Raw genomic sequence first — 27,325 nt, forward strand, 5'->3', positions numbered from 1 at the left:
ATTTGGGTTTCTTGGGGTTATAAACTTCTGCAGTTGAGAGAACTTTTTAAGCAAAACAATTCAAAATCACAACATCAAAATTAAGTATGAAAGTTAATACTTATTTAGAATTAGATAAAATCACAATGATGTACAAATGTTTAAAAACAGGTAACTACATTGAGAAAAATTAAAAAACCCATAACTTTTAGATGAGTTAGTTGATGCACAGCTATATACTTTTTTCTTCTAAAGTCTTCTATTGCTTCTGCATTTGACAATGATTTTGTAATATCCCAAAATAAAGGAGAAATAATTTGGCCTTTCATATAGCATCATTGATCAAAAAAAAATTTTTTTTTTTTTTACGTTTATTTATTTTTGAGACAGAGAGAGACAGAGCATGAACGGGGGAGGGTCAGAGAGAGGGAGACACAGAATCTGAAACAGGCTCCGGGCTCTGAGCTGTCAGCACAGAGCCCGAAGCGGGGCTCGAACTCACAGACTGTGAGATCATGACCTGAGCTGAAGTCAGACGCTTAACTGACTGAGCCACCCAGGCGCCCCAAAATTGTTGTTTTTTTATTGATGCTTTAGGAAAGGGTTTTTTTTTTTAAATCAACTACATAACTCTATTGGTAACTTCATGTAAGTTTGTAGGATTGTTGTCAAATTTGGGAAAACTGTTAAGTGAGTATATTAGTGGTTGCCTAGGGATGGGGGGATGGGGATTAGAAAACCATAGATAAAGGGAAAGGGTTTTTTGGGGGGGGAAGATAAATGTTCTAAAACAGATTTGGTGATGTTTGTACAACTGTGCATATACTAAGAAACCACTGGACTGTATACTTTAAATGGGTGAATTGTTTGGTATGTGATTATATCTCAGTTAAACTCAATTAAAAAAAAAAAAAAAAAAAAAAAAAAAAAAAAAACCTCTGTCCATACAGTTTCTATCAAAGCTGGAAGATTTGGAAATATTCTGCACAGACCAGTTTCTGACTCTGAGCATTTCAAACCTTGCTTCTCCTCCATGACCCAGGTACTTCCAGAGCCAGTTGTTAAAGGACATGCTTATACATAGATCCCTGCTTTGCCTTTCATGGCACAGCACCACGTAAGTCAGCACAGTGGGAATGAAAGCAGTCCTGGAAGCCATTCCTGTGCAGGGAAACGCAACTAAGGCACATGAATTTCCACTACACCCAAAATAATGAAACTTCAGTTCAACTTCTCCTTACTTGAATGCCCTATATCCCCACAGCCACTAAAACACCACCAGATACAAGAGGAAATGTTGTAAAGGAAAAGGGGAGGTGGAAACAGCCAATTGTCTTAACCAGTGGGGGGAGTCAAAATCTTTTTTTTTTTCAAATTAAATAAAAATATATGATCTTTTTTTAACACACAGAAAGAGGCTTTTCCAGTCCCAAACAAGAGAAGGGTCCTGAAGCTGAAGCTTGTTAGATCAAAGTCTTAAATAATTTGAGAATTAGTAGGCTTAAAGCATTTTGAAAGTCTTAATTTAGAATCAGAATTATAGATCTGGAACTAGACATCATTTACTTTAACTGCTAGTTTTGCACATGAAGAAAATAAACCCAGCTGAACTACTGAGGTTTTGCCCAGGAAAGTGGCAAAATGTAAAACCCTTGAAAGTAATAATAAGGAAATTTAAGCAATTAAGAGAGTTCTTCAGAATACTCAGATAGGGGCTGAGCCAGGACCACAACGTTCCCTACTTATCCAGCTCAGAGTCTGGACAAGGAAAACCTTACTCCCATTATAAAAACGATCATAGGCAACTAACATGCTGACCACAATCAAGCTTATCTATTTATCAATTATGTACCAGAAAGGAATAAAGTTAGATTTCTTTTAAAACATTCTAGAACTTGTTCTTTTCACTAATTTAGACCTTGGCTAATAATTTAGTGTGTTTTAAGGTTGCCTGATAATTTATTATAAAATGAACTTTTGGGGGGCACCTGGGTGGCTCAGTTGGTTAAGTGTCCGACCCTTGATCTTGGCTCAGGTCATGATCTCATGGTTTGTGAGTTTGAGTCCTGCATGGGGCTCTGTGCTGACAGCACAGAGCCTGCTTGGAATTCTCTCTCCCTCTCTCTCTCTGCCTCTACCCCATACATTCTCTCTCTCCCTCTCTCTCTCTGCCTCTACCCCATACATTCTCTCTCTCCCTCTCTCTCTCTCAAAATAAATAAACTTAAAAAAATATTTAAAAAATAATAATGAAATGAACTTTTTTAACAACCAAACACACACATACTCATTCACTGGAAATAGATAAAAGGAGTATCATAAACCCATAATTTCTACCAGCTTAAAAACCACTGGTTTTCATTTTGATATATTTACTTCTGGTTTTGTGGGGAACAAGCTTAGGAATTCCCTGAGCCTGCATTGATAGTTTAGCAAGGCTTAAAGAATTAGAAAGCCATAGGATGTACACACCCAAGTTTGGGTAAGCAAGATTAGGTAAATAATAGGTAAAGTGGGGCAAAGGTCCCAGTATAGGACAAAGGTATAGGAATAGGGAATCTCAGGATGAAAACATCCAAGTTGAGGTAAACGAGATTAAGTATTCAGGGCAGAAGCCCCCCTGCCCCCCAACTTCCTACTATAGCAGAAAGCTGCTTTCATAGGAAGGAAGGGCCAAACTAGGTAAACAGGTAAACAGGGCTATAGACCACTACAGGGTGAAGTTGCCCAGAGTGCAGCTAATTAGCAAAAGAAAGGTACCTTGTTGATCCTGAGGTAGCATGCTCTGTCTTTCTTGTTCCCTAGGCTAGTTTAGGCAAACAGAGGTGGGGCTTCAGGTCTGCTGTAAACAGCCTTCCAAGGCCAGGATTTTGTTTTGTATTAACCCAAACCCCTAACACCACATATCTTCAAAACCCCCTTTCCCTTATGCCCATGAGTTAATAATGTTCATGATTTCACTGTCTCTTTGTGCACGCCCATCACCACATTTGTAAGCCTTCTGATCCTAATAAAAATGGAGCAAGGACCCTTACTCAGGCTCTTGTCTTCTCCAGGACATTAGCCTCTCTTGCATTTAATCCTGCATCCTGCTTTCTTGCTGGACAAGAAAGAACTCCAGACCCAGAGTCTAAGACACGGCTTATGTTTAGTATTACTGTAAACATAGTATAAAGAATTTTGTATTCTCTTTTCACTTAACATTATTTCATAAATATTTTATCTTGTTTTACAATTTTAATGACAGTAGAGTATCTCATCATAAGGTATACCATAATTTACTAAATTATTACTGGCCATTTAGGTTGTTTCTAATTTTTTTCTATTATAAATAGTGCTGAGATAAAGGATATCTTTGTGCAGATCACTTTCTCAGTTTCTAGACTTTAAGAACAGATTTTTAGAAATGGCATTACTAGGTTAGAGAATGTGAATTTATTGTGGCTTTAATACATACTATCAAAGAGTTGTCCAAAATGGTTGTGCCAATTTACAATCCCACCAGTTATATACAAAAGTATTAATTTCATGATATCCTTTTCAAGTTATATTCATTTAATAAAGGGAGGGGAATAATCATTTATATTTAATATCGATTCTTCAATTTATCATTTTCATGTGTGCTTATTCTTAGGAAGCTTTGTCACTGGTTGTGAATTGTTTGTTCATATCCTTCATCCATTTATCTGTTTCTGATGTGATGCTTTACTTATAAATTTCTATGATATGTTTAGATAGCAAAGATATTCAATTTGCTATAGATTACTTTCACTGTTGCCCTTTGCATAGTCATTTCCTTTGGTACTATTCTTTATTATGAAGCTCGGTTTTGGGGTAGGAAAGAAATCAGTTGATTTATAATACAGTTTAAATATTCTATTGACTTCTACTAATACACTACTACTCTATGAAGCAGAATACAAAATTCCAGATTTCTTTTCCCTGTTAGGCATTTTTTCAGGAATATAAGAAATTCATTGAGGCATGCCTGGCTTGCTCAGTCAGTAGAGCATGCAACTCTTGATTTCATGGTTGTAAATTCAAGCCCCACATTGGGTGTAGAGATTACTTAAAAATAAAATCTTAAAAAAAAAATCATTGAGTACTATATTAACTTACAGGAAAATAACAACTCTATGAAACCACAGACCTTGGGAAGGCTGCTAAATTGTTTCTATAAAGGTACTTGTGTTGTTTTGGAGTTAGCATCCTGTGTGATTAAAAGGCAAATGTTTCAACACAACCATGAAATGTGCCAAGTCAGACTTTTAAAAAATTGACAGGACACCAAGAATTCAAAGGAAGGAACCACTTGAGAAGATGGTTAAGGGTGTCTCTTGAACAAGTGAAATGAAGTTCTTTTTGAAATATTTCAATAGAACATTAAAGGAAAGCAACTGGGTTCTATTTTATCAAGGAGCATTTTTCAGTCAAAACAATTTTTGCTTCATGAAGAGGTATGGGGGAAAGATTAACTTGAATATTCCATCCATATTTTCCAGGTGCCTCACAACTGATGAAACAATCTAATGAGGAGTAATGGGGATTTAAATTGATTTTTAACTAATCCTCTTATTTCTTGGAAGTAATGAATAGATTTTTTATAGATGAATTCATCTATAAATGCTTTATTATTTTTTTTAATTTTTTAATGTTTTATTTATTTTTGAGAAACAGAGAGAGACAGACTGTGAGCAGGAGAGGGGCAGAGAGAGAGAGAGACACACAGAATCCGAAGCAGGCTTCAGGCTCTGAGCTGTCAGCACAGAGCCTGATGCAGGGCTTCAACCCACAAACTGTGAGATCATGACCTGAGCCGAAGTCAGAGACTCAACCGACTAAGCCACCCAGGCACCCCTGCTATAAATGCTTTTATTGGCAGTTAGATTTTCCTTGATAGAAGCCTTTAAATATTGTTTTCCCCAAGAGTGCTATGATGAAAGTTGATAGGGAAGGATAATATAGAAGAGGACTTTTTAACCATAAATTATGGCATGAAAGGTCAAATTAAAATAACATGTTATCAGTTGGGGTAGGAATTTCACAGCTGAGGAATTGGAATCTGCTCTTATATTTTGATTGATCTTCCATGTCATCACTGCTCATACTTTACCTCTTTGTCTCTGTGCCAAGTTCTGGATCGGTTCATCAGTGCAATCTTCTAATTCACTAATTTTCTCTCAAAATGACTCAATCAAGAGTTTATCCAATCTATTGAGATTTTCATTGTCTGTTTCATACTTTTCCATTTCAATGGGGTTCCTCTTCCTCTTAAGGCTGACCTTTCATTTGGGCTCAGCAACCAGTCCCTTCTCCCATCCCCCTCCTTTAGTAGTTTATTGAGATATAATTCACATTTGCACACATTTCACCTAAAGTGTACAGTTTAATGGGTTTTTGTATATTCATAGTTGTGCCACCATCACTACAACCTGTTGTAGAACATTTTCATCATTAAAAAAAGAACGTTTTCATCACTGAAAAAGAAACTACATTAAAAAGAAAAGAGAAGAAACTCCATCCTCTTTAGCAATCATCCCTGTCCCTCACTGACTCCAGCCACTGGCAACCACTAATATACTTTCTGTGTCTATATATTTGACTATTCTGGGCATTTCATAAAAATGGTCTATACAACAAAACATTGTGGTCTGTGATTGCCTTCTTTCACTTAGCATAGTGTTTTTGAGGTGGATTATGCATTCATTTTTATTGCTAAGTTACACCCATTAGTATGGATACATTACATTTTACTTTTCCATTCATTGGCTAATGGACATTTGGATTGTTTCCATTTTTTTTTCCATATAAGTAATGCCACTATGAACATTTGTTACAAGGTTTTGTGTGAACTTGATTCTCTTTATATACGTAGGAGTGGAATTGCTGGATCTTACGGCAACTCCGTGTTTAACTTCTCGAGAAACCGTCTAACTTTTTCACAACGTGCACCATTTTACATTCTCACCAGCAATTTATGAAGGTTCCAATTTCTCCACATACTGGCTTTGTAACCTTGGATGTGAAATTTAACTTTTCTGTGGAGTTAAATAATATAAAATCACCTTCCCTATAGTTATTGTTGAAAGGATGAAATGATTCAAAATAGTGATTGAACCCTGCCCAGAACACAGTAAGGGCTATGTAATTTTGAAGGGGAGAGGGGAGTGTTGGTATGGACTAAAGTGGAGATATGTCAATTCATTATGAGTCAAATTGCTTCCACCCCACTCCATACTTCAGTGTAGCCTGACCTAACTATGGCCTCCCATATTGCAAGTATTATCCAAACCAGGATAATCGTCCATGGACAATTTCTTCCATATTGCAGAAGTAAACAAAGTCTCTGCTCTTCTAGAATTTACATTTTAGTGGGGAGAGATAATCAAGAAATCAATGTATAACTTCAAGTGGTGTTCACTGAAGCCATGTCAATGCAATAACCTTTACTCTGAATTCACTGTGGTCTCCAGCTAAGAATACACTTGGCAGGGTTGGGGGAGGCCTTTCTCTTCCCTAAAAGGGAGTGTACTTTCCCAACAGTTGAACCATGTATTTTTTTTTTTTTAAGTAAAAGCCTTAAGTCTCACACAAATACAAAATAAACAAGTGGCAAAAATTTTATTTATTCAATGAGGAAACCAGTTAATATGATAGTACCAGTTTAAAGGAGAATTTAAAGTACTCACTTATATTGTTGAATTGTGAATGGGAGATTAATTTACAAATAGATGCAAAATGGCTTTCTCCCAGGAGCGTTAAGATTCATTGTCAAGTTCAATGGACAGGAGTATTTCCTTTTGCTATTAGCTATCTACAATAGAGAGTTGTACAGAGTTCCTCAAAGAAAGATGGAAAGCCCACATAGAATCAGGGTACCCAGAAAGGTGTGTCAGACTATGGCTGGTTTTTCACTTTAGGAACCCAGTAATCTCTTGGTCCATTTCAACGTGTTTCACAATTTTTCCCAATAAAAATCACTTATCTGTAAAGACCCAGAAACTAAACAGTTCTTCTACTGTATCTTTTTATTTTTCTCAATCCTCTTGCTTCTTAGTTGCTTAAGAGTTAGGTGGTCTTTTCTTTGCTCCCAGAAAGAAGTCTTCAAAGTGAGGGAGCGTGGAAACCTAGAACTGTACTCTTCCAAGAAGTCCCCAATTCCCACCCCTGCATCGAGGAAGGCTCCAGAACGGGGATTAGCCCCACCCCTTTCCCAGTGGCACCGCCCCCGGCCAGCCAAATAATCAAGCTGCGCGCAAAGGTCACGTGAGCAGCCTCGGTCCCGTGACGCCTCCGAAGCCGTTCGTGGCGGAGACACAGGAAAGTCCTTCGTGCCCGCTTTCTCCCACCAACCCATCTTGTCTCTGCTTCTCCCCATTAAATGCTTCTTTTATTGTCGCTCTCGTCTCGGGTATGGTAAACCACCAACCTCTCCCGAGCTATTCTAGGCCTACGAGCCAGTCCCGGCCCTCTAATAAGAGGCGGGGATTCATTAGCGCTAAGGCGAGTCGCACTTCTGATTGGGCGTGACGTCTTGTCAATCTCCATGTTTGTCCAATCAGGGGCCGAGTCCACCCAGCTTTCCGCTCTTCCATTGGTCTGTGTGCGGGGAAGGTGGAGGAAGAGGGGTAAACCGAGGTCGCGCGAGAGCGGCGCTCGGCACTTAGTGCGCAGGTGCGAAGGAGCTGGCTGGGGCCCGGGCCAGGGGAGGGCTTGAAGACGCGTCGTTTGGATTTGGAGACTGTGGCAAAGCTATCTGGGTTCGACCTCTGGGCGAAAAGCGTTTGTCAGGGGCCCATCCTAGAACGAAGCCTGAGAGATTCCCGATGGTGTCCATGACTTTCAAGCGGAGCCGCAGTGACCGGTTCTACAGCACCCGTTGCTGCGGTTGTTGCCATGTCCGCACCGGGACGATCATCCTGGGGACCTGGTATATGGTAAGGGCGGGCGGGGCGGGAGGATTGGGGCCCTGGGGGAATGCGCATGAGCGGGAAGTGGGGGAGCCGGGTCTGAAACGTAGGGAGTGTTCACTGGGAGGGGGTGGGACTGAAAGGGTGTGTTGGGTGGGGCGAGAAGGCATAGGGGAGACTCTTTTTAGGGTGTTGTAACTTTGAGAGAGGAGACTGTGGCCTTGAATCAGAGTGGGGTGGGTAGGAAAGGGGAGATTGTTCCTTGGCACGAATTACAGGAGAAGGTCGGGGTGGGGAGAAGCGGAGGCGTTGTGGGCTGGGGGTGGGGAGGATGGAGAGTAGGGGTGGTGGGTGGGAGGGATAATGGTACTAGGATTTGGTAAGGAGTTCTGGAAAGTACCCGGTTTAGGCCCTTTTTGTACTTCCGTGATCAGAAAGAACCCTCTTCCACGTACACTCCCTGGAATTTTGTTCCCTACAAAACAAGAGTGGATCCTGAGAAATGTAGTCCAGTTTCGACATTGTCTTACCGGAAAGGAAAACGAAAGATCCAGCTATAACTCAGTTGCCTGTGGTTCTTGGACCTTATTTTGTTATAATATGTGTGTGTGTGATGTAGGCAGAAAGGCCTCTGTTGTGAATCTGGAGGTTCTCTTAGAGGCAATACCTTTTGCCAGGATTTACACGCGATCTGATTTTTCCTGATTCAACTACCCCTTGCCCATTAGACGCTTTTTATTTCAAACCCATTCCGGTTTTTGAGACCTTTATTGAGAGCCTCCTTTATTCTGGCCACATATGGTAGCATTTCCTGGATTCCAAGATCTATGTAAGTCTGTATCATAACCAAGTTGACAGTGTTATTGATTGGTGGTTCACCAGTAATACTTTTGTGATTTCTTAACCACCATCTCCAGTATTCCTACACTTTGAAGGTAATTATGACCCTGTTGGGATAGCTTTAGGCTATAATGACTTCACTGAAGCTTTGACAAACTTCTCCTATTGTTGACTTGATTGGCGGTTCTCACCAATGACTGATTTGTTGTTGTTTGAGGTTTTTTTGTTGGTTTGGTTTGGAATGGAGGATTGTGGTATTAGTGATACTGTATTGTTTCAGTTAACTTCTGTGAACTGTAAGAAAAAAAAAAACTTCACACATTCTTTTTTGCCTTTCTGTGTTATCATTACTTCCCTACCCAGTGCCTTGAAATCATTAGTATTTGGACAAACACCAGCTGACAATAATCTTAGGTAGATACTGTTTCATGGCCCATCTCCAGGGGACTACCGGACCCTCGCATTATTCCTGACTGCCCTGTTTTTTGTTTGTTTTTTTACAGTTTTGCTTTATTGATGTACATTTTAAAAAACAAAACTTCAATGTGTAGGCTTATTTGCTAGTTTCTAGGTTTGTTTTAATGTTTCCTATACTTCCATATTCAGAAATCTCATCTTACTGGCATAAAATTATATCAAATTTCCCCTCAGAAACTCTGTTTTATATTTTAACTGATTTGTAATATTGGACATTAATCAGCTAATGGACGGTAATAGCACTGTATTCCTAACTTCCTTTTATTTATTCTCCATTTTGCCAGGGGTCTGGGTCTTCCATTTCTTTTGTTCTTAGCTCTGCCTTCCATTCCCCTAAATGAATCATACAAGGGTCCTCAAGCCTCTTACTCTACCCTGTCTGCCTTGTCCCTAGAAGATAACCCTCCCTCCTACTAAACTGAGGTGTGTCCACCAGCTGGGACTCTTCCTGAAAACCTAATCGTCCTGTTTCTTCTCAGATCCTTCCCTCCATTCACAGAACAAAGGATTTCTAACTCCTCCTCAAGAAGGAAATAACCACCATCCCAATTTCAACCATCTGAATGTAATTGGCGGTATTTCTTTCCAGTCTTTTCTAGGCAGATTTTTTTTTTTTTTTTAATGCTATGGGATCAGCTCATAAAAGTGAAAGGAATTGCAGGGGAAAATATGAGTTACAAACAGCAAACCAAAAATGCAGGGAGTAAAACTTTAGTAAGGGTATTTACTCTCCCAAAATAGGGAGTGAGGAGTTTAAATTTACTCCCCACTGGAGGCACTTGATGTGAAAACATGTTACATCTCCTTATTTTCCATGCTTTAGTTTTCACAATTTTAGAAGGATGCCATAGCTGTTTTTCATTGCATGGGCTTTTAGGTTAATAGAACATTATAAGTTTCTAAAATCAATTAATCTGTCTTAAAATAAGGGATTTATTGGTCATCTGCAATGTAGAAGGCTTTGGTAGACACAGAAAAAGAGTAAATCACAGGGACCATATGCCATTGTCTATTCTGTTCCTATTATATGCCACACAGAGGCACTCAAATGTTCTGTCTTGAAAATTGTATCTGCACTTATTTTATGGTACTACAGAGGTTTTTGGAGCGCATATACAAAAATGAGACTTAACAGTACAGTGACAAAGGAGAGGGGAAGGTGATCGGTAACATCAAATTTTAATTGGATAAAGGACTGGACAAAGGACATTGGTTTTGTTGGTGACTTTCAAAAGTGTAGCTTCCGTACCATGGCAGTATTAAAAAACACAATTTCTGTCTAGTTGGGAAGGTGTGTACCTTTTAGAAAACAAGACCACCCAGGTAAAGTGTAGGGTAATGTCTCTAAACAAAAAGGACTTGTCCAAACAGTGCATTTTGTTGCTAGAAGCTTCTTTACTAAAATAGAAGTAATATGGGATTGAGTGAGCTAGAACATCCCTTCCTCCTCCAGTACCTTGTCAGGATACTCCCTTCCTAAGTTTCAGGTGGGAGAATATCTATGATGATGGCCTCTGTGCTGTTTGGAATTTGGGGGTGGGGGGTGCAGTTCTCTCCCTCCTGCTGGGCCTAGAGGCTGTATCAGTGAATGTATCGGATACAGTGTCATTGCTTTCTGGCAACTGGTCTGGTGTTCAGGCCATTCCAACACGGTGTACTAAAGTATTAATTCTGTGGTATTAAATAGGACATAGAGAAGTCAGAGCCAGTTCTGTGCACCAGAGGTACCAGCCCTGAAGTGTTAGCTTTTGGCATTTTAGATTTGAAAGAAGCATGGGTGGCTTAATCCCTGGTCAAGTAATACAGAGTTTCAGAATGAGCTCTAGTTTAAATTCTGGCATTCCTAAAATTGTTTTCTGTTATTTATTGAAGAATCTGAAGCCAGCTGATTTCAAACCAATTTGTTACATAGAAGTTCAAATGTTCATTGAATAATTGAAGATAGTCTTAATGAGTAGGTGTCCTCCTTCATGGTTGATGGTGTGTTACAAGAATACATTTTGAGGGGCCACCTGGGTGGCTCAGTTGGTTAAGCGGCCGACTTAGGCTCAGGTCATGATCTCGCAGTTTGTGAGTTGGAGCCGCCCTGCGTCAGGCTCTGTGCTGACGACTCAGAGCCTGGAGCCTGCTTCGGATTCTGTGTCTCCCCCTCTCTCTGCCCCTCCCCTGCTCATGCTCTGTGTCTGTCTGTCTCTCAAAAATAAATAAACGTTAAATAAAAAGAATACATTTTGAGCATTTGTAATAATTTTGTTTTGGAAAGATTTAATATATTGCTAATTTTTCATGAATGTCTCAGCCATAAATAATCTAAAGCTAGGTGACTGGGAGAGAGGTGAAGACAGGTGTCCTCAAACTGTATTCTTTTCCAACCCTCACCCCTGACTCCTTTAAATAAGAGTATAACCTATTTATATTTTGAAGTTAATATCTTTCCTCAAACACACTTTTTTTGTGCCTCGGTACTTTGACATGTGCTTTTTTTTCTCCCCCCAAGTCACATTTTAAAAACAATATATTAAGGAAAATTTCAAATCTAAAGAATAATGAGATAGTATTAACATCTCCCATTTACTCATCACCCAGCTTCCACTGTTAATAGCATTTTGCAAGTTCCATTTCATTTTTTAATGGTTAGCCCAGCTGTTTTCTTGATGAAGCTTTTCTTATTTCTCAGCCAGAGGGATCTGGTTTCCTCACTGTGTATCTGGAAAAGTTTCTTTATACTATTTGTATGTACTTATTAAATACTACTTATTACATGATTACTAATGATTATCTTTTCATTTTTCTCCCCCACAAGATGTTCTTGAGGGAGAAAGATGATAGGTCTTTCTCTATAAAAGGTGTATAGCAGCTAGCTTGTTAATTAGAACATTTGAAGTATTCATTAGACATTTGTTAAATTAATTGCCACCTCTTAAATATGGTAGGAATAACTCATTTGTACTGCACATTTGTAACTACCAGTAAACAACAAGAGGCTTTATATATATGTGAAACATGTAACAGAATTTTTGGAGGTTGGCCATTTTGATCTTTATCTGCTGGCATTGCTTTGCTGACTGGCACCCAGTGGAGACTCTCTGCCTGTGAGACCCTTATCAGGATGCCCTGAAGCACACACTTTGTTTTATAGTCTCAGCAGATACTGGGTGGTGGCAGAATGTGCTTTGCAAACCTAAAGAATAATGATTTAAAACAAAAACCAGCCCCCAAAGAATCCTCTGGGATGGGTGTGGCAGCAAGAGGAGAAAGCAAAGAGGAATTCCTCTTCTGAGGCCCAGTGCTCCCGTGGGCCTGGGCCTGGTAGCCTGGTAACTGTATCTTTGTAACAAGTAAAATCCAACACATCTGGCTTTTGTTAATTCTTTGTTTACTTATGCAAGGTGTGCAGAAGGCTTGCAAAAACCATGTAAACCACATAATTTAACCTAATGTACAGGACTGCTTCTACATTGAATGGTATGTTTGTAGCTCGTGCTGTTAACATGTTTGCTGTCTTCTGTACCTCCATATTATGAGGTTTAGAAATTAATCATTATTTAAATTACATTTTTGGTTTTTTTCCCGAATATAGTAAAAGGAAAAAATTGGGAATAAATATTAAGAAATTGTACATACTTGCTATTATTCAGAGAAATTTTATACCAAATTTTATATTGCAAAACTGTAAAGTCAATTTTATGTATATTTTTAAAAATGCTACATGGAACTTAGTAGAAGTATTGAGGGACTGTAATTAAATAGCACAGGGCCTAAATATGAGCACAGGGTGGGTGCTCAGTGGTAAGTCTTTTAAGATCACAAGGATGGATTTTCCAGGTTAATATTTAAAATGAAAGTTGAGATTTTAATGAAATATACTGACAGAATATAATTTTTTTAAATTTTTTAATGTTTATTTTATTTTTGAGAGAGAGCGTGAGCAAGCAGGGGAGGGGCAGGGAGAGAGGGAGACAGCAGAATCTGAAGCAGGCTCCGAGCTCTGAGCTGTCAGCGCAGAGCCTGATGCGGGGCTCGAACCCACGAACCGCGAGATCATGACCTGAGCCCAAGTCAGATGCCCAACTGACTGAGCCACCCAGGCGCCCCTAGAATATATTAACTCAGTGAAGATTTGAAGAAGTGTGAGCTTTTAAAGAAGTAGCACTGCAATTTATTTTATTTATCCTTTCTTGGTCCTTTTGATTAGATCTTTGACTTTTGTTTAATACTCAGGGCTGTGACAGTGAAATGAGATTTGAAGTGTCACTACGAGTCTGTGGCTATCTATGAGAAGAAAAATAGATTTTTAAAAAGTTGTTTTGTAAGTTTTTCTGTTAGACAGCATGAGAGGGGGAGGGCCATGCAGAGGGGGAGAGAGAGAATCCCAAGCATGCTCCACAGCTGCCAGCACAGAGCCTAACACAGTGCTGCATCCCACGACCGTGAGATCATGACCTGAGCTGCAACCGAGAGTTGGACGCTCAACTGACTGAACCACTCAGGTGCTCCAGAAAAATACATTTTTATAAGTCCTACATGCAGTAAAAATATTTAAGAAGGGAAAATTAAACTCCTAAATATTTTGGTTGTGTCATTTCCTTCATCTAGTAATTGAGTTTGCATAGTTTTCTTGACATGAGACTGTTTTTCTGTACTATGCAGAGCTACTCTTTTTTTTTAAGTTTATTTATTTTGAAAGAGAGAGCTCACAGGGGAGGGGCAGAGACAGAAGTATAGAGAGAATCCCAAGCAGGCACCTTGCTGTCTGCATGGAGCCGGATATGGGACTCAAACTCACGCATGAACTGTGAGATCTTGACCTGAGCCAAAAGCAAGAGTCAGATGCTTAACTATCTGAGCCACCCAGGTGTCCCTGTGCAGAGCTATTTAACTATGACTGTATAGTGTTTAGCAAAGAATAATTTGCTGGATTGATTTCAAACTGATTTCTATAAGGCTTCAGTAGATACATCTGATTGTTCAATAATTAATTTACCTAGTTGTATTAGCTCCTACTCCTATACCACACACTAGCCAAAACCCATTGCAGTAAAAATGCCCCCCCCCCCCCCCCCCCCGCCCCGTAAAGAAAATCAGCCTTCAACTGGGGAGCCACCTTGCAAATATGATTGTCCTATGTAAGACCTTTCAAGAGTTGAAGGATAAAGTACCTTGCTTTTGAGCAATGCAAGGGAAAAGGTATGTTACTGAACATATTTATTTGGACAGTAAAGTATAAACATAGCCTTAGATAATAGTGTCTTCTGGAAAGGCCTCAAAACAGGAGTTGCTTAGGAATTGGTATAAGTAATCCTGTGGTGCTAAGAAGCTGGTTGTCTTAAATGGAACCAGGTTTGTGTCCTAGCTCTAACCTTTGTCCTCTGTAACACAAGTTATTTCACATGCTGAAACTTAGTTTCCTCATCTGCAAATGGGCTTTAGTAATATTTACTTCAGCAGGTGGTTGGGAGGAATAAGTGAAATAATATACTGTATGTGAATATACCTAGTATACAGTATATTCTCAATAAATGTCAGTTGATTCTGAATTTGGTATTGTTTAGATCCCCTAACCTTTTTAAATGATTAAAATTGGTTTGCATGTCATAGAGAATGTGCAGTGCCTCCAGCTGATAAAATCATTTATCATTGATGGTGGATAGGAGAGAGCTATGTAATAGAGTTTGTTTAAAGTACAGTTGATGATCAAGGCTCTAACATATCTTAAAAGCATCAAATGTTCAGATTTTTACAAAGGGAGGAGGATATGTTTCTGTGCACTTTAGATAGGGAAGCCTAACTCCAAGCCTAGGTGGTTTTCTCTATTGAATCATTAACAGGACTGTTTTTGAGCACTTCAAGAAGCGGTGCCTCCTGGCATACTGCAGGGATTCTTTAACCACTGGAGGCATAAATAATTACCGCTTCAAATAGAGTTACAACCCTGGTAAACTAGAAAAACTCACCAGATACTATGATGGAATTGCAGCAGGAAATTTGACAAAGTCTCAAGATGTTTCTCTGAACGAGATAAAGATTCTGTTCAAAGATTGCTGATTAATGGGACGAGGACGCCTCCTGTGCTTGGCCCGGTTCTCTTTTCTAGTGACTGAGGCGGAGATACTGATTACATGCTGATCATATTTTTAAATGCTGGAAGCTAAAAAACAAGATAGTAAATCTGTGGGGTGTCCGCCAGAAGATCTTGACAGGCAAGAATATAAGATGAAATTCCATTGCAAATGTATCAAGCCCTTATACTAACTGTAACAGATTAGAATCCAACTAACTGTACAGGTTCAGGTGGTAGCTTAGCAGGATCAAGTGTGAAAAAGAATGAAGGGTTTTAGGGAGTTGCTCTCATGTAACATTCCAAAAATTTATGAAGCCAGTGCGAATTGGGCTGCATTCATTGAAATTTGTTAGCTTAGGCTCTAGCGGCTGAGACCCTGCTGTGCTCTGACCAAGCTGATCTTAACCTCATTTTAATGGTATGTCCAACAAACTGGAGCATGTGTATAGAGGAGAGCAGAGAGGAGGTAGTGAGGTAAGCCTGCTGGATCACTATATTCTTAACTGATGGTATTACATAAGTAATGTTGGATGAACTGTGGCTTCTTCAAACTCAGAAATTCTGAGATCGGTGTATGAATAAACATGTGACTCTGAACATGAACAATCTGTAATGATTCCTTTTAATCGTTTTGCCATTTTGTTGATATTAACGCAAGTTCAGGCAATACATCTTTTCTCTGAAACAATTAAGTTTATACTTTAGGAAATAACTATTTTTCAGCTGTTCTTCTATGGTATTGCATACTATTTTATCTACAGGTTAATCTGTTATTTTCTGTCTTTGTTACTGCAAGTAAAACAGTTTAAATATGGAAAGACATCCGAAGATTGTGAAGACTGTTTCCTGATGAATAATATAACAGATACCAAACATCTTATCTTTCACAGGTGGTAAACCTATTGATGGCAATTTTGCTGACTGTGGAAGTAACTCATCCAAACTCAATGCCAGCTGTCAACATTCAGTATGAAGTCATTGGCAATTACTATTCATCTGAGAGAATGGCTGGTATGTTTTTAGGTGAAAATATATCCTTTAATCACACACACTATTCAGAGAATTGATTAAATTATTGTTAAGTTATTTTACTTGCTGAGGCATAAAAGTGTTTTTGTGGGTTTTTCAAATTATTCAGTGAGAATTGTAATTAAGCACTTTTGCCCAGAAAATGCTATGGACGACTAGATTTTTGAGAAATATACATTGTATACCTTTGATTCCTATCTGGTGCTGTGGAGATAAGAAGAAATTACAAAAAGACTTGTGAGTCTCTGAAGGTCAGCTAGCAAGTGTAGTAGAGGATGGGAGCAAATAGGCTTACAGGAACATGTGAAATATGAATTATTGGAATATTTGGTGATATCTTTTGCTCAGGGTCACAATTCTAAATATGTATCTATCATTTAGATGAAGAAAGACACTGTTGGAGTTAGAAATAGAAGAGATTCGTGTAAATTACCTTTTTAAACCTGTTTACTCTCCAGTAACATTTTCGTTATTTATCTTTCTCTAAAACACAGGAGCAGGGGTGCCTGGGTGGCTTAGTTGGTTAAGTGTCAGACTTCGGCTCTGGTCATGATCTTATAGTTTGTGGGTTCGAGCCCCGTGTGGGGCTCTGTGCTGACAGCTCAGAGCCTGGAGCCTGCTTCGGATTCTGTGTCTCCCTCTCTCTCTCTCTCTCTGCCCTTCCCTGCTCTCACTCTGTCTCTCTCTCCTCTCAAAAATAAATAAACATTAATGGGGCACTTGGGTGTCTCAGTTGGTAAGCGGCCGACTTGGGCTCAGGTCATGATCTCATGGTTCATGAGTTTGAGCCCCGCGTTGGGTTCTGTGCTGACAGCTCAGAACCTTGAGCCTGCTTCAGATTCTATGTCTCCCTCTCTCTCTGCTCCTCTCGTGCTCTCTCAAAACTGAATAAACATTAAAAAAAATTTTTTAATAAATAAGCATTAAAATTTAAAATACAGGTTCAGAAATATTTTAGTTAAGATTGTATATTATGAATAGAAATTTAATGTTCGAACAGAAAATTATGCCTCAAACTGCAGTATGAACAGCTTTTTTGCGTGATTTTTTTAAATTTCACTTCAGAAAAATGTTCTGAGTTCTCATGTGTAAGTTGTATTTATAATATAGGATTTAAGTTACCATATTTTTAGTTTTATTAGCTTTTATTGTAAGTTCTTGAGCTTCATTAAATTTATGGTCTTCCCATAAGCTTATGAAGTTGTTTTTAAAAAAAATTTGGTTGTGGGGGCACCTAGTTGGCTCAGTTGTTAGAGCACGTGACTCTTGATCTCAGGGTTGTCGTTCAAGCTCCGTGTTGGGTGTGGAGCCTACTTAAAAATAAATAAAAATTGGTTGTTAATTTAAATAATTCACTGTCTACAGGGCCAGCTGCCTTTTCTAGGATTCAAGTAGAGTTTTGTGGGCATCTGTTGACATTACAGTATGAAATCACTAACAGTTTTTTACACTGTGCTTTAAAAAAATTTTTTTTTAAGTTTATTTATTTTGAGAGAGAGACAGTGTGAGTGTAGTGGGGGGCCAGAAAGAGCAGGGGAGAGAGAGTCCTAAGCAGGATCCACACTTCCAGCACAGAGCCTGACACGGGGCTCAAACTCACGAAACTGCAAGATCATGACCTGAGCCGAGACAAAAAGTTGGATGCTTAACCGACTGAGCTACCCAGGCTCCCCTTTAAGTGCTTTGTAAAAATGTGTCTACTAAAAAAAAATAAATAAATAAAAATGTGTCTACTGAGTGTCCATTCAGATCTTTATAATCCTTTAATTATGTTGTCAAGTGTGGTAAAAGAAATACCAAGAGCATATTAGAAACCTCCCTTCTGGAGTTTGTTTTTTCTTAAGTAGTCTGTTTCTCTGTTTAAAATAAAAACCAAAATACAACGATGAATAAAACTTTAGTTTTTAATGCCTGTTTTTGGTATTTTAGGCTGTAAAATTATATAAAACCTGCTAATGTTGGCATTTTTCAGCATGCAGTGTCAGCTTGTGTTTCTCTTTAAATCAAGGTGTAGAAAAAGGTTTATGGCTGTTGACATTCTTATGCTGTGGCTGGAGCTGCAGGGATGAAGCCACAGGTTTTACTGCATGCTGCATGGCTGCCGCGGCCACCGTAGTGGGAATCAGATACGGAGTTAGCATACTTTTGTTGATTCTAGTTCTGCCAAAACCTTTTTTGAGAGAACATAAAAATGTGTAGTTCTTGGTCATACAGTAGTTTGTGTCTCTAATGGAAGTGGAACTCCCACAGGCGCAGTGTTAAAATGGCAAGTTAATTTCTGATCATTGGCCTGCGGCTGATTGTAAATAATGAGGTTTGCAGTTAGCTAAACAGAATATGACCCTCAATATATATGAAATGCTTCTGCAACATATACAAGCTGCTTTTCCAATGTGAATTTAACCTTAATTTTATTCACTTTGGTAACGGGTGAACACTTGAGGCCCCCTGGAGGAGGTTCTTGAATGTGGTGGTGGATGGAAATCTGAGGTTCATATCTGTGCGTTTAGCCCTCATATTTTGTTTGCTTTATTGAGTCACAAATATTGGAGTGTCTCGCTCTAGGTATTGTGTATGTATTTTTCACCTATTACTCCATTTCTCCCCTTTTTTGCTACAGGGTATCTAAAGGATATCCTATATCCTCTAGAAAAATCTAAAGATGGCCCTTAACTTAGCACCAAATACTGATGATGTTTATACTTCCAAGTGACAAGATGATACATGATATCATGTGTGATATCCAGCAGTTATTCTAATGATCCATCATCATTAGTGCCTTTCTGGTTCTTAATATCTATCCAGAGTCAAAGAATTAACTTTAGATCTGCTAAAAAAAACTCTCAAGTGTGGCTTAGTAGTGTTGAGATTACTCAGGTGTTTTGTGAGGTAATTAATGAATTTGGATAACCGTGAGGAAGGAGACAGGTGAAGAACAAAGAAGAAAATGGGCTTGTTAAAGCAGTGGAGAAATCAAGGGCAAGGAGTGGGGAGCAGGGAGTTCCCATGTTGGTGTAAGAGAGAGGAGGTTAATGGAGAACCTTGAATCTCTATATTTTCTCTTGAGGCCAGAGAGGGCAGCTGTAGTGCTCTGAGTTTATGTGTCTTTTAAGCAGATACCAGCCTTTCCCTCCTGTTGAACCCTGCTCATTTCACAAGACCCAACATGTGTCATTTCTTCCATAGTTTTTCCCTGATTCCCCAAGGACAGCTAATCCAATGTAGCACTTGCCACATTGGATTATCATTATCTGCATGCCTTCAGACTCTTAGGCTCTGGGCAGAGACCTGTCTCCCTAGCAGAGTGACTGGTTGATGATAAGAGTCAATGAGTTGTAGCAATTTAATAAACAAAAACAAAGGGGTGAATTCCTCAAAACTTCATTACTTAATGCTGAGATGGATTTTTTTTTTTTTTTTTAAACTCTCTTGGCTTTAGGTTTTTTTTCGGAGGCATTCTGGAAAATACTCATTTTTTTTAAGCTAGCTTTAACACGTAATTTTGTTGGGGTGCCTGAGTGGTTCGGTTGGTTGAGCCTCTGACTCTTGACTTTGGCTCAGGTCATGATCTCATGGTTTCGTGAGTTCCAGCCCCACATCAGACTCTGTGCTGATAGTGAGAAGCCTGCTTGGGAATCTGTCTCCCCCTCTCTCTCTGCCCCTCTCCCCTTGCTCTCTCTGTCTCTTCTCTCTCTCAAAATAAATAAAAATAAACTTTAAAAGAAACCCCCAAAAAACAAAAAACATTTTGTCATGAAGAGTTTTGGGGTTTTTTTGTTGCATAAGTAGCTTAATTAGATTTTTTTTTGTTTTCTTAGATAATGCCTGTGTTCTTTTTGCTGTCTCTGTTCTTATGTTTATCATCAGTTCAATGCTGGTATATGGAGCAATTTCTGTAAGTACCCTATATTTTTGACTTTGAGTTTGACCTTTACTGAGTGGCACTTAATATTTCATATTTGTGTTGTGATGTTGTGATTATTTTTTTTCTTCAGTATCAAGTGGGTTGGCTGATTCCATTCTTCTGCTACCGGCTTTTTGACTTCGTTCTCAGTTGTCTGGTTGCTATCAGTTCTCTCACTTACTTGCCAAGAATCAAAGAGTATCTGGATCAGTTAGTAAGTGTGTATACTAATTAAACTTTTTCTCTTCATTTTAAGTACAGTATTTAAATCAAAATTTTGAGTCAGCTTTCGGTGCTATTTTTATTTTAATCTACCCTGTTTATTTTTAAAAGTGTTTCAAAATAATTATTGCTCCTCTTAACTACCTTGTTAAAGCCAGTAATATACATAGGATATTTTCTTACTTGGATATTCTAGTATTAAAAGTCTCTAAATATGGGGCACCTGGGTGGCTCATTCAGTTGAGCTTCTGACTCTTGATTTTGGCTCAGGTTGTGGTCTCATGGTTCATGAGATCAAGCCTTACATTGGGCTCTGTGCTGATAGTGGGGCCTGCTTGGGATTGTCTCTCTGCTCCTTCATCCCTCCCCCAAAATAAATATTTTTTTGAAAAGCCTCTAAAGGTGGATATCATAGAACTTAAGGAGTAGTTCAACTTTTGTTTTGAGTATACCGGTACTATAATCACTTGGCTATACAGGCTTCCCCTTCTATCCAAAAGCGCATTCCTTTAAAATCTTCTGTAAGCTGAAATGTTGTAAATGTTTGTTCCCAGACCCCAAAAATAATCTTAGTCTTTTCTGACACCCAAGGGCACGTCTTGCTAACAGATGCCCAAAATAAATAGAGGTAAAGCACAAAGGCTCACACACCCAGTTCAGAGCTGTGCAGGCTGGATGCTGAGCTGCTGAATGTAGTTCCCAGGGGAGGAGCTTGGTAAGGCCCCTCCCGCTGCTTGGGGTGTGCTCGGCCTCTACAACAGCTTGCTGCAATGCAAACACTGGATGCCATTTTTGCTTCTCCCCTTTTTAATTTGCCGGCATCAATAGCAAATATTTGAGTGCTTACTGTATCCTTCCCTCTATTCAAGGCAAATTATTGGTGAATGGTATAGATACAAACATAAACATAACTTCCTCTCTCTCTCGAGCAGACATGAATTGGGGGAGTTAAGACATGAAGATGTTATCTGTGTTAATGAACTATAACTGTTACACAGCATTCAGTGAGGAGCTTAGATTAGTGCCCTGTGATGGAGGGGTAGGGAACCCTCTGGGGTGGAGTAAGGTCTGCAAGGAGGTGTGAAGTCCAGATAAATGGAAGTTCGTTTCAAAAATGCTGTCGTTAGGAATTTTCTCCCGACTTGGCAGATATCCTGCCTATCGTATCTTGTGTACCACCAAATTTATTCATTCAGAAAACATTTGGTGGTTGCTGCTTCTGTGCAAGGCATTCTGCTAGGTTCTTGGGATACATCAGTAGAACTCATTTGCTAGTAAAGGGATTGGAAAATTAATTGACAATTACTGCAGTAAAACTGTGAAGGAAAAGTATTGGCTGCGTGAGTGGATATCATACCGATGTCAGACCTGGGCTGGGAAGCGAGACTTGAATTGCACTCAAGAGTGTAGTAGGAATTAAGATAGGGAAAATATAGGAGCAAATGTCCCAGGTCAGAGACCCCTTGAGGCAGGAAGGAACATGGTATAGTCAGAGGACTAAAAGGGGACCATGGTGCCTGCCACATAGAGAAAGGGAGGGAAGCAGCACGTACGTGATGAGCTAGAGAGAAGGGGTTGGGGGCAGGGCCTGGTGTCCTGGTTGGCCGTGGTCAGAAACTTCCTCATTCTAGATCTCTTGTCTTGTCATGTCGTGTTTGGCTGAAAGATTGCAAGCTTTCTGAATAAAATCTGTAGCGTTCCCCATGAGCTGGTCTCATTCAATTTTTGTCCTTTTACTTATAATAAAGGTTTAAAGAACAGTTTTGTCCCAAGGAGACAGCTGTGTTTGGAGTTGGTGTGTGGATGCTTTTTTCTTTTTCAGTCCTTTGGGATTTTTACATGCTGCTTATTTTTGAAAATTATTTGGGCCTTTGTATTTACATTTCCGTTAAAAACAGATATGTTTTTAAAAATTAAATGAGTTTTATAGGAAAACTTTAGGGTGAATTTTTTTTACTATTCCTTTTATAGACCCCAGTGGTTTCTCCACTCTGTCGTTATATTCACTTGGTCTCTCAGAGTGGCAATACTTTCTTTTTTGGCCAGCTTATAAATCATAAATTATTCCTTTGTAGTACCCTTCTCCTGGAACCTAGCTTAATGAGTAAATAAAGTTGAACCCTTCACAATGGAACATAGTAAGTCTGCAGTAAGCCACAGAATCTTACCTGCCTTTATAACCAGGGGCATGCCGCCTTTTTGCCCCTTTCTGATGAGCATTGAGACTGACAGTTGGCTCTTAGAAAAATTAATTTCCCCACGTAGGACTAAATGACCCCTGAAACTTAGGTAAGCCTTAGCACTTCGTAACTTAGCAACGCAGGGACAAGTCTGCAGTCGCATACAGGAGATCATCTTTTTCCAAAGGCCAGCAAAATGTAAAACAGGGAAGAGGAAAGATGAGCTCAGCTCATACAGCAGAATTCAAATGCATTTGAGGTGTTCAGTAGCATGCATTCATGATGATGAGGCTTAAAGGTACAGTGAGTTCAATTCTGTTTACTAGTTTTTATTAGAATATCAGTTCTGACTTTGGTGCCTTTCTGTTTGTATTTTTAAGATGCTCTCTAGACTGTCACAACGTGCAGCTGCCATAGCTGAATTATGAGTGAATGTGTATGTGTTTGGTTAATAAACTTAATGGTTTCGAGCAGTTTTAGGTTAACAGCAAAATCGAATAGAAAGCATGCCCTTCCCTCCCTTACTGTCCACATCCCAGACCGTAGTGGTGCATTTGTTACAATTGATGGACCTACACCGACACATCGTTATCACCGAGAGTTCCTAGTTTACACTGGGTTCACTTACCTTCTGCAGATTTGGACAAGTGTGTAATGATGTGTATTCATCACTGTGCTATCCTAGAGGGTAGTGTCCCTGCCCTAAATATCTTCTTTCCTCTGCCTGTTCACCTCTCCACCCCCTTTTTTTATAGCCTGATTTTCCCTACAAAGATGACCTCTTGGCATTGGACTCCAGCTGCCTCCTCTTCATTGTTCTTGTGTTCTTTGCCTTATTCATCATTTTTAAGGTGAGTTGCTGAACTAAATATTTGGGCTGTGACACTGTTCATCTAAACCTTTTTGTTGTCTTTTCTCCTCATAGTTCCAACAGTTAAGTGATAGTGTTTATTCGGACATAGTAGTAAAGATAACACCTAGGTGATGTCCTTCTCATTTCCAGAGAGTGATTGGAAATACCAGGATCCTTCCTAAGTGTAAAGAACATCATTATGTTTTTAGAAGTAGCTCATGATTTAATTGAAAATCTGTTCACATTCCAAAGGTTCAGAGACAGAATTTCCTTGGCAGCACAATGGTTATCAGACCTGAATTGAAACCCCAGTTCTGGTTTCTCTGTAAAATGATATTAATAAAGCTTGGGATATTTGAGTGGGGGCAAGTAGGCAGAGGGCCTGGCTTGTGCTAGGTCCAGATGGGTGTCCATTCCCTTTTCCAGGGAGAAAGTACACGGAAAAGCATTAGAAGTCACCTTAATTTTAGAGCAGGTAGTCTGCTGAGTTTCTGGCATGTGTAAATTTTGTTTGTGTTCTTTTAGGCGTATCTAATCAACTGTGTTTGGAACTGCTATAAATACATCAACAACAGGAACATGCCGGAGATTGCTGTGTACCCTGCCTTCGAAGCACCTCCACAGGTGAACGATCTTTTAATACATTAAATCTTCAGTAGTTGTTATTGATCATTTTTTTTTTTTTTAATTTTTTTTTTCTACGTTTATTTATTTTTGGGACAGAGAGAGACAGAGCATGAACAGGGGAGGGGCAGAGAGAGAGAGGGAGACACAGAATCGGAAACAGCCTCCAGGCTCTGAGCCATCAGCCCAGAGCCCGACGCAGGGCTCGAACCCACGGACCGCGAGATCGTGACCTGGCTGAAGTCGGACGCTCAACCGACTGCGCCACCCAGGCGCCCCAGTTATTGATCATTCTTAATGAGCCTAGGTCTTGACTGGCTCTTCAATGCCGTGTATGTGGTTTAGGACACAAATAGCTTAAATCCACAAGATGTAACATTTCCCAGTTGGAAACCTGGCTACATGGGTGAGAGACACCCTGCACTGCTCTGCTCATTTAGTTTGACTGTTAGGTTGGTCTCGTAGGTAGTCTTGAAAAGGGTTGCATTTTGCAGAGGAGATCAGACAGGAAACAGCCGTGTGAGCCATGCCAGGCTTGTGGCTTCTGGAACCTCTAAGGATGGGGTACTGTCATTTACAGCTTGTGTTGCTTTTAAAAAACATCCACACGATCAAAAGGGGGAGCTGAATTTTCTGTGGGGAGATGAATGCAATGGGTTCCAGGAGTCTGTGGGGAGGCCTCCTTCCTGGGACCCTTTAGTTGCTGCTGTATTATCTTTCCAGGTTTTCAACATGTAGAATACATGTGGCCCATGTAGGGCCCGCCTCTCACACTTGAGTCACTTAGGTTGGAATGCCACTCTTACATAGATGTGCCCTTTACCCTAGAAGAAATGATATAAAAGTACCTGGCCCTTGAATTACAGATTCTGATGAAATTCAGGATCCAGCATCTTAATGGAGGCTTCCTTTAGCATGGGTCAGTGGTGCCCTTAACTTGGATTTGCAGCCCCTGAGGCACTGGTTCTGTCAGTCACACTGTAGGGAAGGGGGGAGAACGGTGCTACCTACTTCCTGTCAAGGTGCCCTGGTGGCCTCCGGTCAGTTCAGAAGCAAAACTCCATCTTCCCTTCCTTTGCCCCTCCCTCTTTAGCAGTCTTGGATCACCTCAGTTACGCTCAGGAACTTTTTAGCTAATAGTTTCTTCAGCTAAACTCGGAAAGCATTTGAATTATTCCTGACAGGAATTTTTCAAGGTGATTTAAGTCTGATACAATTTGTTTCTCTCTTCAGTATGTTTTGCCAACCTATGAAATGGCAGTGAAGATGCCTGAGAAAGAGCCACCGCCTCCTTACATACCTGCCTGAAGAAGTTCTGCCTTTGTCAATAAAGCCTATACCAGCTTTTCGTCTTGTTTGTTTTACAGAATGCTGCAATACAGGGCTCTTCAAACTTGTTTGATATAAAATACACTTTCCTTTGTTTAAGCATTTATTTTCAAACACTAACAAGCTTTTTTGACATCTATTCGAAGTCGGTTTTATTTTGTTGTTTTTTTTTTTTTTTTTTTACCGTTATGTCTATTACATTTTAATAGTGTTTTTGAAGACAATCTAGGTTAAGCAAGAGCAAAGTGCCATTGTTTGCCTTGAAAGGGGGGAGGGATGGGGGTGTTCTCTACACATTTTCTTTTGTAACTTTGCACTTTCTTTATATAATAGTTTGCATTTTGGTTATTTGCTGCCCTGGGTACTTTCAGGAAGAATGACTAAAATATTCAGGGTGAGTAAGTTGGGTATAAGATCTGAAGTTTTCGGCTATGAAAACAGGAAAAATCTATACCATTTTAACTTGACTGTGGAAGATGACGGTTGCACGTTTCTAATTTGTATGTGTTTCCATCTTTGTGATAAGATGCTTTAATAAATCTCTTAAATATTTACTGTTGTCATTTTTAAAAAAAAGATTTGTTACCCTGTTGTGGTAGCTAGAACCTCACATTTTCCTTTACAATAAAGTCAAGACTATTGGGATCTTTTGGTACTTTGAGAACACAATGCTAGATTTCACTTGAAAGCATTTCTTTAGTTCAGTAACACAAATATTATTTAAAGTTAATATATTACTGGACTCACTGGCCAGGAATTAATATTATGGTTTGTTAGAAAAGTTACATGATGAGGTAGCAAGCTGTGGGGTTTTTTTTTAATATTAATTTTTTTCATATTTGTGTATTTTTGAGAGAAAGCGTGAGTGAGGGAAGGGCAGAGAGGGAGACACAGAATCCGAAGCAGGTTCCTGACTCTTGAGTTGTCAGCACAGAGTCGGACGCACAGGCCTTGAACCCACCAACTGCGAGATCATGACCTGAGCCAAAGTCGGACGCTTAACCGACTGAGCCACCCAGGTGCCCTGCAAGCTCTGTTTTTATGTAAAGATCATTTAGTAGTTAAGTGATGAGTTCATCAAGAATAATTCAACATAGGGGAGGGGGAGAAAAAGAATAATTCAAGGTAAGACGTGTCTGTTGACCTTCGGAGGGGAACCAAAGAGAAAGCAAGCAGACTGTGGCTTATAAACCACACGACTAAAAATTTTCTCCTGAAAATACACCACTCTGCATCTTGCTGAGAATGTAGCAGTAGTGACCATGTACATATACATCGTATAGACCTAACATAACCAAAAAACATACTTTACACGTTTTTTAAAGGGAGAACAATTGTTTGGCTGCAATCTCACTTATAAACACCCACCACCAAAGTAAAGCGTAAACTAGGAAAGTACAGTTGTGTTTGGGGTATGCCCAGTTTGGGGTAGTAGAGGGTATTTTACTGATATCTTTATCGTTTTAGAAGATTTCCAAATCAGGGATAACTTCTCTGAGCTAGGCCTCGCTTTGTTTCTGTATAAAAACTGAAATAGAGGGCCACCTGGGTTGGCTCAGTCAGTTAAGCATCCGACTTAACTCAGGTCGTGATCTTGCGTTTGTGAGTTCTAGCCCTGCGCCAGGCTCCGTGCTGACAGCTCAGAGCTGGAGCCTACTTCAGTTTCTGCGACTCCCTCTCTCTCTGCCCCTGCCCTGCTCACACTCTGTCTCTCTGTCTCTCAAAATATAAATGTTAAAAAACAAATAGAGGGGTGCCTGGGTGGCCCAGTTGGTTAAGCATCCAACTCCTGATTTGGGCTCAGGTCATGATCTCGTGGTTCCTGGGATCAAGCTTCGTGTCAGGCTCTGTGACAGCATGGAGGCTGCTGGGGATTCTCTCTCTTTGCCTCTCCCCTAGCTTGTGTGTGCACATGCC

At 39.7% G+C, this 27,325-nt stretch overlaps 1 protein-coding gene across 1 annotated transcript; it reads left to right on the forward strand.

The window, feature by feature from the left end:
• Window positions 1-7,626: 7,626 nt before the first annotated feature.
• Window positions 7,627-25,960, forward strand: LAPTM4A (lysosomal protein transmembrane 4 alpha). The gene is made up of 7 exons (XM_003984474.6): window positions 7,627-7,916; window positions 16,158-16,278; window positions 20,115-20,191; window positions 20,292-20,414; window positions 23,358-23,453; window positions 23,981-24,079; window positions 25,313-25,960. The coding sequence occupies exons 1-7, from the start codon at window positions 7,806-7,808 to the stop codon at window positions 25,385-25,387; spliced, it is 702 nt and encodes a 233-aa protein (XP_003984523.1). The 5' UTR covers window positions 7,627-7,805; the 3' UTR covers window positions 25,388-25,960.
• The last annotated feature ends 1,365 nt before the right edge of the window (window positions 25,961-27,325 follow it).

Source organism: Felis catus, chromosome A3 (assembly GCF_018350175.1).
Source record: "Felis catus isolate Fca126 chromosome A3, F.catus_Fca126_mat1.0, whole genome shotgun sequence".
NCBI lineage: Eukaryota > Metazoa > Chordata > Mammalia > Carnivora > Felidae > Felis > Felis catus.